At 45.2% G+C, this 13,122-nt stretch overlaps 1 protein-coding gene across 1 annotated transcript; it reads right to left on the minus strand.

Annotated features, from left to right (window-relative positions):
- Window positions 1-1,933: 1,933 nt before the first annotated feature.
- On the minus strand, window positions 1,934-10,035 carry LOC116834257 (dual specificity protein phosphatase 26-like). Its single transcript, XM_032796239.2, has 3 exons — window positions 9,732-10,035; window positions 4,504-4,721; window positions 1,934-2,582 (listed from the first exon to the last, which is right to left on the minus strand). The coding sequence occupies exons 1-3, from the start codon at window positions 9,875-9,877 to the stop codon at window positions 2,371-2,373; spliced, it is 576 nt and encodes a 191-aa protein (XP_032652130.1). The 5' UTR covers window positions 9,878-10,035; the 3' UTR covers window positions 1,934-2,370.
- Between the last annotated feature and the right edge of the window lie 3,087 nt (window positions 10,036-13,122).

Consider the following 13,122-nt stretch of genomic DNA (forward strand, 5'->3'; position numbering starts at 1 on the left):
TAGAACAGCTGATAGTGACAAGGAGGGTTTGGGGAGCAAAAGGGTTGGAGCCAGGGAGAACACTCCTTGGAAGATATAGGCTCCCAAAGGCAGCAACCAGTGCTTGCTTTTTTGGTGTTTGTTTTTTAACATAATTACATGTAAAGCTATTTTTATTATAGAGAGGAGGCTACTGACTGGGAAGGACAGCTGCATGGAGTGGGATTGGCTGGGGAGCAATTGGCATCTGGGCAATAGTGTCATCGCTGGTGAATCTGTAGTTGGTTTGCATGGCTGTCACGGCTTGCAGTGGATGGGAAGTATAATCCATCTGAAAGCCTAGATGTGTAATTGACTCATCAATTCACTTCAGTTTTATATGAATTAAAGCAGGAGTTTGAAAACTGATTACAGGGCAGAGAGGAAAGCAGGTTTTGCTGTACGCAGCTTTCAGGTCATTCTTCGAAGAAGCATTGATAAATGTCAGGAGCCAGTAACCCCCAGATCTCTGTTTTAAACATTGTTTTCTGCATCTGAGAAATTCTCCTGCAATAACCAGATGTATTTGCAGCAAGGCTGACACTGCCCTGATCCTCATCAAATGAGAATACAGGCCCTTTCACTTTTTTTTTTTTTAAAGAAACCTGATATTTGCTGAATGAAAAAAAAGTCACTCAGATAAAACTGTCAAAAGCAAAGCTTTCCAAATGTATACGCGTTCCAAATAAATGAAGTTTCTGCATTAAAGTGACACTATATATTTTTCATAGCGTGCCTAACAACTGTACTTAGTTGCTCTTTGAGGGTACACAAAACACACACAATGCAGAATTACACAAGAATTCTTTGAAAAACAAGAACACTCTTCGTAACCAAATATATCTAACAAACCAAGAACCAGACACAGGGCTAGAGCAGTTGCACAATGCAGACTGCAGCAATCTCCGGATTTGATGGACAATCAGAAGGTGTGAGCTCCAGGCTATATGTGGGCCAACCCAGCCTCTTCCAGGGAAAAGTCCGCAAGAGAAGAGAGAAAATTCCCTAAAGTTTCCTGTCAGTTGTGCCTAATAGAGTGTGGGGGAGTCATCCCAACCTCATAGATCCTAGTGATTCATGGGAAAGAGATTCCCTTCTGCCTCTGCATCCTTGTCTGGTTTTCTGTGATGTCACAGCACTGGTACTGGCAGGGTCTCCCTGCAGCTGCTGAGCAGCAGGCACAGAAAGGAGACAGTGAAAGTGAATACAATTTAATGCAGAAATCTGGGCAGGCTGCTGTGGATGGTGCCAAGGAGCATGTGGCCACTCCCCAGCTCCACCCCTAAAGCTCCATGAAGTCACAATGAAGGGGTTGCTATAAGGTGTTGGAGCAGTGCCAAAGGAGAAACACTACCAGCAAAAGAACTACCCATGGAAATACCCCCAGGTGAGTACATGGAGGTTGTTCCAGGCCCATGTTAACCAGGGATGAGTCAGGTTGTTTGACATTTCAAATCCACGAGAAGCCTGTGAGTTTGCAAGTTTTGGTTCAAATGTGAATGTGATGAGGTTTGCTTTCAGCTAAGGAGAGGCTGGAAAAGGAGTGGAAAATGGGAGAGAGGAAAAATATCCCTAAGGGAAAATGGAACAGACAATGGACAGAGTACCAAGAAAATACAGAAGAAAGGGGAGGAGCGAGTCTCTGATTTGTAAAAGATGTAAGTACAGTGCACTTGTAACTTGCAAGGTGTCCACTCAGGCCAGCCTAGCATTTGATAGATTTTTCTGTCCTTAATAGAGCATAAATGCTGTCCTTTACAGAGAAATTCATTCCCTGCTTCCTTCTTGAATTGACTCTCCCTCGCGGGAGCAGGGGTGGGAAATGGGGAAGCCATGGGTTTAAACTGTAGAAAAACCAAACACATTTCCTCCCTCTCTCTCTCTCTCTCTCTCTCCATGAGCGGAGAGCCACCCAAAGCAAATTGCACCTGATGAAGAGTTAGGGTTGTTGCAGGGTTCTCTTCAGCCAGGATTACTGTGAAATATGGGATCAATCCCAGAAGGGCAGCATATACAAATGGAGACTCAACAGGTGACAATTAGTTCACTGTTTCTTCTTGGAGACAGGTCCAAACCACAAATTTGGATTTGGATTTTGACCTTCCCAAAGATCACGATTATTCAGATCAAGGTTAGGGTTAAGCCAGTTTGAGACAGAGAGAGAGAGGAGACAGATGTGAAATTCAGAGCCAGATCCAAGTTCAGATTATGAGATCCCCCATCACAAAATGTGGGACAGGGGTAGGCTTCGGTACTAGAATTTTGGTTCAGATTCATTTAATCTTTTTACTTCGTTTAATACTTTGGGGCACCTCATATTTTGTAGTCACTATTGATCTTCCCCCACCCACATTATAAGAGCTCACACAGGTTTGTCCTGTCTTGCAATTCAACATCTAGGTCGTGTAGCTGTTTCAGGAACCCTCGGTTTGGTGAAATGGCTCGGTGCTGGATGACACATTGGACAGCATCGGTCAGTGAGAAGTGATGGTAGATCATAAGGTAAGCCAGCACCAAGGTGGCGGATCTGCTTTTACCAACAACGCAGTGAACTAAGATCTTTCCTGAAAAAGAGAAACAAAGATGAATTGTGCTGCTCCAGTCTGCTCAGAAGTGTCATTATGGGTCTTGAGCCGCTCAGCACGTTGATAATGGATTGCCCTAGTTTTCACCTCTTGGACACTGCTTTGAATACATCCTGGATCAATGACCAAAAACCATTCTAATGTGATAGTTATTCAACCTCCAGTATATGAAATAGGTCGGGGGTCTCGGGCAAGTTAATTCTGGACTACTCTTACGAAATAGAGGGGGTCAGACTTTAGAGTCCACAAGATATTATGTATCTCTGAGGTAAATTCCCTCCTGATTAACATCATCTTCTACAGAGTATGGCCCTCGAGGCAGAAAATCCTCTCAGAGGACAGGGGAGGCAGTGCCAGCAGAAAGTAGCCCCAACCTACCTTCCCTTAACGGGCTTAAAAGGAGCTATCATGGCCCAAAACTAAGCTTGTGGTGATTGGAGAATTGGGTGTGTCTAGGGTTGCTGGGAGGTGTGTTTATTCAGCACATCCCTACTGAAGCCTCTGTCAGAATCTACAACTGCCTTCCCTGGTGGATCCTTTTGAGGGAGAGTACGGGGTCTGTGAGGGGTGGGGGGCGGACAACACTGCCTGCTTTCTCCTTTGAGATGAATCTGCTCTGAAGTGCAGCCCACTATTGGCTCTTGGAGGTGCAGTTGATGCTAACTGGGGTGACTGTAGCCCTTTAAATAGTACAGGGATCCATTCCATAAGTGAACAGTAATTACTGGTAATGTTGGCTTGTGTCCTGATGGATTTGTAACAGGAGGAAACAGCATGACCCTGGACCTTGTCAATGGCTCATTGACACATCTCTCTGTGATAGCTGGTATCACAACATCACCTTATTGCAATATCTGCTCTTGGCTGTTTTGTAGCCAGAGGAGGAGTGATTCATGTGCATTTGCTTTCTGATGAATCAATGCAGAACACTGGTGCCATCATATTCCAGCTGTTATATATTAACCGCTTTCTAAACTACATCATCCTCCATAGGCCTTTTTCCTTCTGTTCAAAAAAGGGAAGCAAGTCTAGTGATTACAAGGGGGCCCATGTGGAGCCTGGATGCCTAGCTTTGCCACTGACTTGTTGTGTGACTTTGTGTGTACTATTTAACCTCTTGGTGTCCCATTTTCCTCCCATCTCTAAAGGGAGACAGCCCATCATGACCCTGCTCGCCCAGATGAAAGGATCTGCAGGTCTGTAGTAAGCCAGTTCCTGGCTGGGACCAGAGGGATGAGGAAAGGTGCCCCCTTCTGGCCACAGGAGGTTGAGGGATAACCAGAGTTTTTGGTTCTAGCTGCATTAAGCATAGCTGGGTTTCCAGAGGAGAGAGAGGACATGAGAACCTTAACCCTGAGCTAAGAATGAAGCTCGAGGATACAGTTAGGAAGAGGCCCAGGGAACAAGTGGCAATTAATTGGCTTGGGCAATATGTGGTGGCTCTCTACTGGGTTCCTGGGCTGGAAATCCAGAGTAATGGGCAGGCCTGGGTTCCTCAACTGGCTACAAGTAAAGTGATGTAAACCCCAAGAAAGAAATGGAGTTTATTTGGGAGCCTGAACAAAGGGCTGAATTTAAAGGGCCCAGAGCCAGGGCTGAAGACCCTAGTGAGGACAAAATAGACCATTTATTTATTGGACTCTTTAATACCCTGGAAGGGGTTCATTCAGACTTTATGACTTGGCCAGAGGGTCAAGCCATTGAAGACACAGCAAGGCTGGCCTGCGGGGGCCAAGAAAAGGACTGTGATACCACACTCTGCCACTTGGAGGCGCTCCAGAAGTGAGTGTGCTGTGGGAGTCTGTCTCCCAGTGGTGTTGGGTAATGTTTGTATGGCAGCTGATGATCCTGGGATAAAAGGACTACATAAGCACAGAATATTATCAAGAAAGGCACTTACCGTTCAGAGCACTCAGTGCTTTATTAATGTACTCTGAGGCAGGGTAGAAATGCTCACGCAGGTTAAAATCAGTTGAATCTTCTGCAGCTATTCCACAATAATGGATTTCTTGGCCATAGAAGGTTTGATCTCCTTTACTTTCCCATGCGGAATGTGCAGCATTCAGTACATGGGTGATGCCAAGTTTCCTCAGTTCTTCCTTGTCATGTGCAATCAAGCTACCAAGAATTAGGTATAAAAAGTCACAAGGAAACGTATTAAATGAAAGAGTTTGATGTGGTCAAATCCCTGATGCCTCTTATTGAGACTGAATGTCACTGAACAGTTCAGGGTCTGTTACACCTGGAGATCTGTTTGCATGGCACAACACCAAGCATGAGACAGAAAGTTGTGATTTCTAATCTGATGATCACATAGGAGCTGCACATAGAAAATATGCAATTGTACATAAATATGGAAAGAGATTTCATGTCTACGAAAATAACCTCCTTTCTCTCTATCTGTGTAAGTTCCTATGAATTTTAATGAGAATTAAAAGCCCAATCCTGAGAGATGCAAAGCTGCCTTCATTTCCACTGAAGTCAAGGGGTTTTGTTGGCCCTGAGTAGTTGACAAGGAGGTTCACTTCACAAATGGGTTCAGCATCTCCCATTTTGAAAGGACATAGTCAAGCTTTTAGTTTAGTCTGCAGCCATTTCGCCTCTATCTGTAATAATTTCCGAATGCATTTTTGCAGGACTAGGGGTGTTAGCCCACAGAACCTGGCTAAATTCCAATGGTTAATTACATTCTGCCTGCTTAAAATTCAGCAGCTAGATTCATTTGTGGATGGCAATCTTCATGTTTTGCCCTGAACTGTTGTGCAGCATTCCTCTGCGCTGTTCAAGGCCTTCAGCCTTCCACCCCAAAGGGCTCTGCATTTCACTATGGGTGATGCATGTACATCAATGTAAGTCAGTTTGTTGAGCATTTAGGGTCCTCTGTGATGAACAGCAGCATATAGCAGGCAGCCATTAGTATTCTGCTTTTAAGGAGAGAGGTTCAGGTTGTTTGCACAGTATAAGTTAAGAAATTTGGAGGCTAGCTTTCAAGATGAAAAAGGCTTTATTAGCAAAATATAGTCTTAACTCTAGATTGTTCTTTCATTTCCGCTTGCCAAGCAGCCTCCTGCGTGATTATACAGGTCTAATTCTCAGGAAACAGGCCATCAAAACTGTAAATCTATGATAGCACTACAGAATACTGTACCGTATGGCACAGTTCAGATGCTAATTAATCTCCACTGACACAGGCTTGCTCAGAAAGGGCCTGATCCAAAGCCTATTGAAATCAATGGAAAGACCTCTATTGACTCCAATGGACTTGGCCTCTAAGTTCAAAGCCCTATATCTCTTTCTCTTTCCCTCCTAAGAAGGTGCTTACTCCAGAGAATAGTTGATGCTTGTGCAAATGGTCCCATTGATTTCAATAGAGGGGGAAAATCCTGTCTGGAGTTCTTGATAAATTCAGTTAAACTCTGTAGTTTTGCTTTTTACTAATTTCAATTTTTAAATAACTCTGTGCTCTTCTTCGATGTTCAAGATCTGCTGCCTTGTTCCTCTGCTCAACCCTTTCTGCTGTTGGATCTTTGCAGAGCATACACAGACATTGTTCTCAACTGTAAATTGAAACCAAGGATTTTTTTTAAATGCTCTTGAAAGAATACAGATTCTTGTTGAAAAAACCCTTCAACGAAATAAATGCATTTTAAAATAAAAATGCAATGAAGATGGCCACCAATTATGGCATGTCGCCAGCATGACAAGGCCTCCATTATACCATTGCAGGATCACTGGCCTCAAATCCAACAGGTTTGGAAAGCAGATCAGAACTCATGATTTGCACTAGTAGAATTTGAAATGTAAAGTATTGTTTCAATTTTTGAAACATATGGTCTTGTTTCCCCAGCACATGCTTGCTCATTATTTTATGCTCTGTTTGTTTATTGCTAAGACTTCCAGTTTTCAGAATATAATCACAGGGAAATGTAGCTAAAGAATCACTAGTAGCTCCTTCCTTCTCTTATGGTAATTATCATGATTATTATGTCCAAATATTTAAGCCTGTTGATGGTGTTGGAAGACCTGTTTGATAATAAAAACAGGGTTCTAGACTTGCACAGTTGGCAAAATTAATGTTTCTTTATGCATCAGAAAGAAGCAAATACAGGGTGAAATCCTAGCCACCCTGCACAAAATTCATGTCAGAGGGCTTTGTGCCTGTGACTTCTGTAGAGCTGAAATGAAATCCTTCTCTCCCAGTTGTACAGCCCCTAATGACACTTCTCTATTACAATTCCAGATCAGGAAGCCCTCTGAGCATGGAATGTTTATCAACCCCAGTGGGAGTTCTGCATGCAAAAGGCTTTCTGGCTAGGGCCTAACTTATCCAGCTTTGAAATTTAAATGCCTTGCTCTAGCAAATATTAAGCATGGGAATAGGCCACTGGGACTAAGCATGAAAAGAACATACTTAAATACTTCCTAAGCAGTAAACACTTAAGTTATCTTTTCTGGATTTCTGCGGCCAACAGTGCAGATTGTATAGTTGATTATTTTAAAGCTATAATGCAGAGAAGTCAGTGTGTGTATTTAAATAAGATAAGAAATTTTGCAGTTCGGGAAGAGTTGAGAAGCAGCATAGAAAGTGTTAGGAAGGTTAGAGTCTTCTGGGGGAGCTGTAGGAAAGGGTTAAATTGGGCATATAAGAAAAATTTCATTTATCTTGAGACCTTGATTCAGCAAAGCGGTAAAGCACATGTATAACTTTAAGCACATTCTTACATCTTATTGACTTCAATTGTATTTAAGAACATACCTAAAGTTAAGCATGTGCTTAAGTGCTTTGCTGAGTCAAGGTCTAAGAATGGGATAGCTACCACAGCTCCAAAATAGAGCAAAAATATCCCCAAAATAACTTTGTCACAGGTGCTTGTAGGTCCAGGTGGCCTAATAATTGGTGTGCCCAACTTCCAACCCTTTGTTTCCTTGATCAAGGTGCCTCAGTCTTTCAGACAGTTGGGGGTAGGGGTCCCAGACCCTCCCACTCCATCAGGTCCCATCCCAGGGCCCTGTGTGAGTTGACTCCTGAACAGGGGGCATTCCAAGGAGGGAGTCTAAATCCACAGTCCTGGGCTACTTTAGGGTTTCCAGGTGTCTGTTTTTTTGACTGGAATGCCCAGTCAAAAAGGGACCCTGGTGTCTCCTGTCAGCACTGCCGACTGGGCTGTTAAAAGTTCAATCAGCGGTGCTATGGATCTAAGGCAGGCTAGTCCCTACATGTCCGGGCACTGCGTTGCACCCCGGAAGCAGCCAGCAGGTCCGGTTCCTAGCTTGGGGGGGGGGGCATGGGGCTCCTTGCACTGCCCCTACCCTGAGCACTGGCTCCGAACTCCCTTTGGCTGTGAACCATGGCCAATCAGAGCTGGCGGGGCCGTGCGTCTGGGCAAAAGCAGCACGTGGAGCCTCCTGGCCCCCGTGCCTAGGAGCCGGACCTACTGCTGGCTGCTTCTGGGATGCAGGGTGGAGCCAGGACAGGCAGGTAGCCTGCCTTAGCTCCGCTGCGCTGCTGACCAGGAGTTGTCTGAGGTAAGCCCATGCAGCAGCCCTGAGACCCCCAAACCTGGAGCCCCCTCCTGCATTCCAAACCCCTGATCCCCAGCCCCACCCCAGAGCCTGCACCTCCAGCTAGAGCCCTCACCCCCTTCACCCCAACCATCTGCCCCAGCCCTGCACCCCTCCAAACCCAGACCCCCCTCTGCACCCCGAGCCCCTACCCCTTCCTGCACCCCAAGCCCCTGCCTCAACCTGCAGCCCTCTCCTGCATCCCAAATCCCTCATCCCTGGCCCCAGTGCAGAGCCCACAGCCCCAGCCCAGAGCCCATATCCCCTCCCACACCCCAACCCCTTGCCTCAACCCACAGCCCCCTCCCACATTCTGAATCCTTTGGCCCCACCCCTCAGCCTGGAGCCCCTTCCTGGACCCCAAATCCCTCATCCCCAGAGCCCACACCCTGAACTCCTCATTTCTGGCCCCACCCCAAGAGCCCTCACTCCCTCCTGGACCTCAACTCCCTGCCCCAGCCCACTGAAAGTGAGTGAGGATGGGGGACAGCGAGCCACCAAGGGAGAGGGAATGTAGTGAGCAGGGCCTTGGGGAAGGGGTGGGGCTAAGGTGTTCGGTTTTGTGCAACTGGAAATTTGGCAATCCTAGGCTACTTCCTACCAGTGTTCCTTCAGTTGGGGCATGGCCTGTATAGTCCAATTTGTTGTGGTGGCTTGCCTCCCTTGGCACCTTCTCGTCGATCTTGGGCCATATCCTGCCATGGTCCCAGGCTCCTTCAGGTGGGGCAGCTGTAAGTTAGGTGAAGCCAAACCACACAATGTCTCTGGGGTGCAGTCACCCAGTTACTGGAGGCACCTAGCTCTTCTCTGCAATCTCCCTTGGCTGGGGGACAGAACATGCTCCATAGTGGCTGACTTGGCCTGCAGGTAGTGATCCTTCCTTTTAGGTTGGACTGTAGCTAGCTCCTGCCTCTTTACCAGTCAGCCCTGAATTGAGCCAGGCTCTTTCCTTTTCTACCCGCTCCAGGTCTGGCATTGGCGGCAGGCTTAGCTGGGCCCAAAGGCTATCCTTAATCCCTGCCATGCTGGCAGGCAGTTTCTTTACTTCATCACAAACTTATTAACCAAAAGTAATGGGTCCGGTTTAATTAAAAAATGGTTATATTTGTGAGCAAAAAAAATCCAGCTGAAGATCAGTTTGCTCTAAAAACAAATTTTAGAGTGTTAAATTTTTTTAATGTGAAAATATCCATTTCATGGAAATCTATTGAAAAACAAAACATGTCTTATAAAATGAGAAATATTCTATACCAAATTTAGAGAGCTCTGTGTCTCAGTTGTATGCACAATTTGAGACTGTACTGTTTGGAGCATTTGTAAAAGCCATTAAAAATAACTGTAATAATGCAATATTTTTCCTTATTATTTTATATTTAATGTGGGAATTCTTTTCTAACTGTATTCTTTGGTATGGTAAGTACTTTCTTTAGTGTGTAATGCACACTCAAGTTCTAATCTAAAAGTCAATTTTAAAACTACTAGTTGTTTTACAGATATCACCAAGTAAAACAGTGACAGCTTACATTGACAATCATAAAGAATGGCTCGGTTTCAAATAACACTTACATATCACCTATATACAGGTTAGGCCACACTTCATCCACATGATTTAATTCCATCCTGCAGCTGTCCAAAACATGCTCCAGCTCTTTGACAGGAGTGGCAGATGGGAAACGCTGATGGTTTGGAAGGTTCTGACCATCTTCAGACATTGACCCTTTGGTTATGTATTGATTTAGCTTATCTGAGACCTGGTCACACACGGTTGCTGAGGAATTGATAGTGGAGCTCCTGTTGAACTGTGCTTTCTTTGCTGACACTTGATGTTTCCAAGCAGCTGGATTTCTTTAAATACGGAAGGCCTTATTCCAGCCCCTCTGATTCACTTGGTGCCATGTCAGGGCTGAAATGGAAACTTTAACTGACAACACAAAAGCATGCAATAAACAAGTGTTAATCATGTCCGAAGTAAACAATGTTACTGCAGCTCAGAGGAGCAGCCAGAGCTCTCTGCAGAAGAACTGTCATTCTACTCCAACACTGTTCTAGTATTTGTGGTAGTCAGCTGAAAACAGGGAGACCGTTCATTTTAGAGAGAGGTGCAAAATAACCAAACTTCAGTACGTTTCCACTGGAGATTTACATGACTCTATCTAGGCTAAATACAATTAAGAAAGACTAGTCACCACTATGCTTACAAGTTTCTATATCTTTAACAAAATGATAATTAATCATCACAATGAGCTTTGCTGAGACTGAAGTAACCAGAACCAGGCATGACACCCACCCCATCTCATCACCCAAATGGAAATGCAGGAAACTCAGAGGAACGGCCAGCCCATCACCTGTGTTTCTGACCCCATCTCTCGTGGTTGGTGAAGTTTAACAAAGCACAGCTTGCTCCCATCTTCACAAATGAGATCAGCCATGCTTCCTTCCAGGAACTTCCAAAGTCCCTAAAGACCCTGGGTGTCTAGTGAGTCCTGAACTTAACCACCGTATACAATGGGGAAAATGTTTTGGCCAGCACAAGAAAAACAGCCTGCATTTCACCAGCTCTTGTCTAATGCAGGAGCCAACCTAACCTCCTTCATTGTGGGATCCTATATAGCTAGGGTCCCCATCAACAGAGCAACCATACAGGGTTTTGTGTGGGATGATGGGAATTTCCCTGTATAAGGAAAGAAAGAACAGATTGGGGCAGGGGCTGAGCAGAGAACATATGAGTGGGATTGTATGACAGGATTGCTTTTGATGGTGGCAGCAGGGCTCTGCAGTCCTGGAGGTCCCTTGTGGTTTAGGTCTCAAAGCTCATGCTTCAGGGTATCATCTGGTCACCTGCAGGAGTCAGGAAGGGATTTTCCACACACCCCCAATTCCCCGTGTTGGATTTTTGTTTTTTGGTCTTCTTCCTCTGAAGCATCAGAGATGGCTGTGACTGGAGATGGGACACTTTACAGGGAGGGTCAGGGCTCGGAGATGGCACCAATCATTATTTCTCTCAGGAGCTTAGCTGGCTATTTCTTGCTCATATGCTCAGGGTCTAACCAATCACCATATGTGGGGTTGGGAAGGAATTTCCCCTGGGTCAGATTGGTCTCTCCTATTTTTTGCCTGTGGCATATAATAGTTTAATCTCTGGTGGGCTGTAGAACTTTGGTCTCATTTTGGTTACTGGGTTTAGTGTATGGGTGCTGTGTGGCCTGTGATATACAAGAGCTCAGGCTAGATGATCTGGTGGGCCCTTCTGGCCTTAGACTCTGATTCTAAGTGCTGGGGCAGAGAGTGCCATGTGCCCATTAACCTTAGTGGAGACCTCTTAGGGTGACCAGATGTCCCAATTTTATAGAGACAGTCCCGATTTTTGGGTCTTTCTCTTATATAGGCTCCTATTATCCCCCACCCCCTGTCCTGATTTTTCACACTTGCTGTCTAGTCACCCTAAGCAGAGTGGAGGTTGTCAGCACCTCATAGGATTGGGCCTTGTGTATAAAATTATCAGAAGTGCCTAAGGGTCACATTTTTAGATACATTTAGGCACCTACTGAGATTTTCAAAAGCACCTGGGCAACTAACTCCCACTGACATCAATGGAAGTTACGTGCTTTTGAAAACCTTACTAGGTACTGTGACAGGGTCAGGCCAGATGGATACAGGAGAGCGTTAGAAGGCAGATATATTAGTTCCAGATTAAGTAGATCCCTTTTCCCTGGGTAAGGTAACAGGGGCAATTCCAGAACAAGCAGGAACTTGCTGGAACCAATTAAGGCAGGCAGGCTAATTAGGACACCTGCAGCCAATTGAGAAGAAACTGTTAGAATCAATTAGGACAGACTTGCTAATCAAGGCACCTGAGTTTAAAAAGGATCTCACTTCAGTTTGTAGCGTGCATGTAAGGAGCTGAGAGTGGGAAGGTGTCTTGCTGGAAGATTGAAGAGTACAAGCATTATCAGACACCAGGAGAAAGGTCCTGTGGTGAAGATAAAGAAGATGTTGGGAGGAGGCCATGGGGAAGTAGCCCAGGGAATTGTAGCTGTCGCACAGCTGTTCCAGGAGGCACTCTAGACAGCTGCAGTCCACAGGACCCTGGGCTGGAACCTGGAGTAAAGGGCAGGCCCGGGTTACCCCCAAACCTCCCAATTCCTGATCAGACACAGGAGGAATTGACCCGGACTGTGGGTTCTACCAGAGGGGAAGGTCTCTGGACTGTTCCCTGACCCACATGATGAATCTCTGATGTGAACAAATCCTCCAATAAGCACAGGACCCACCAAGATAGAGAAGGAACTTTGTCACAGTACCTACATCTTTAGGTACCTAGGAACATTTTGAAAGGTATGTATAGTCTTGTTCATTTGCCTGCTAATTTGCAAAATTCAGTCACTTGCAATAACAGGTCTTCCAGTTATTAGAGGGAAATGGTAAGTGTAAACTAGTAATGTACTATCACCTCCTGGCCCTTGAGTAGTCATGAATGGTAGTGAGGAAGTTTGTTTTCTTCTGGTAAGCTGCAGCAAGGTGTTTTCTCTCCTTAAAATAATATAGGTCTGATTCTGTCACCCTTACTCATGTAGATTGGTGCCTTATTCCAGAAGAAGTGCCATTACAATAAATAAAGCTACTCCTGGGGTAAGGTAATACTCAGTGTCAGTAAGTATGGGGCCCTTTATGAGCAAAGAGTAAATGCATAAAATGCTGACTTTGCAAATAAAAAATAATAATTTAGACTCATAGACTTTAAGGTCAGAAGGGACCAATATGATCATCTAGTCTGACCTCCTGCACAAAGCAGGCCACAGAATCCTACCCATCCACTTCTATAACAAACTCCTAACCTATGTCTGAGTTATTGAAGTCTTCAAATTGTGGTTTGAAGACCTCAAGCTGCGGAAAATCCACCAGCAAGTGATCCATGCCCCACGCTGCAGAAGAAGGCGAAAAACCTCCAGGGCCTCTG

Source organism: Chelonoidis abingdonii, chromosome 15, assembly GCF_003597395.2.
Source record: "Chelonoidis abingdonii isolate Lonesome George chromosome 15, CheloAbing_2.0, whole genome shotgun sequence".
Lineage (NCBI taxonomy): Eukaryota > Metazoa > Chordata > Testudines > Testudinidae > Chelonoidis > Chelonoidis abingdonii.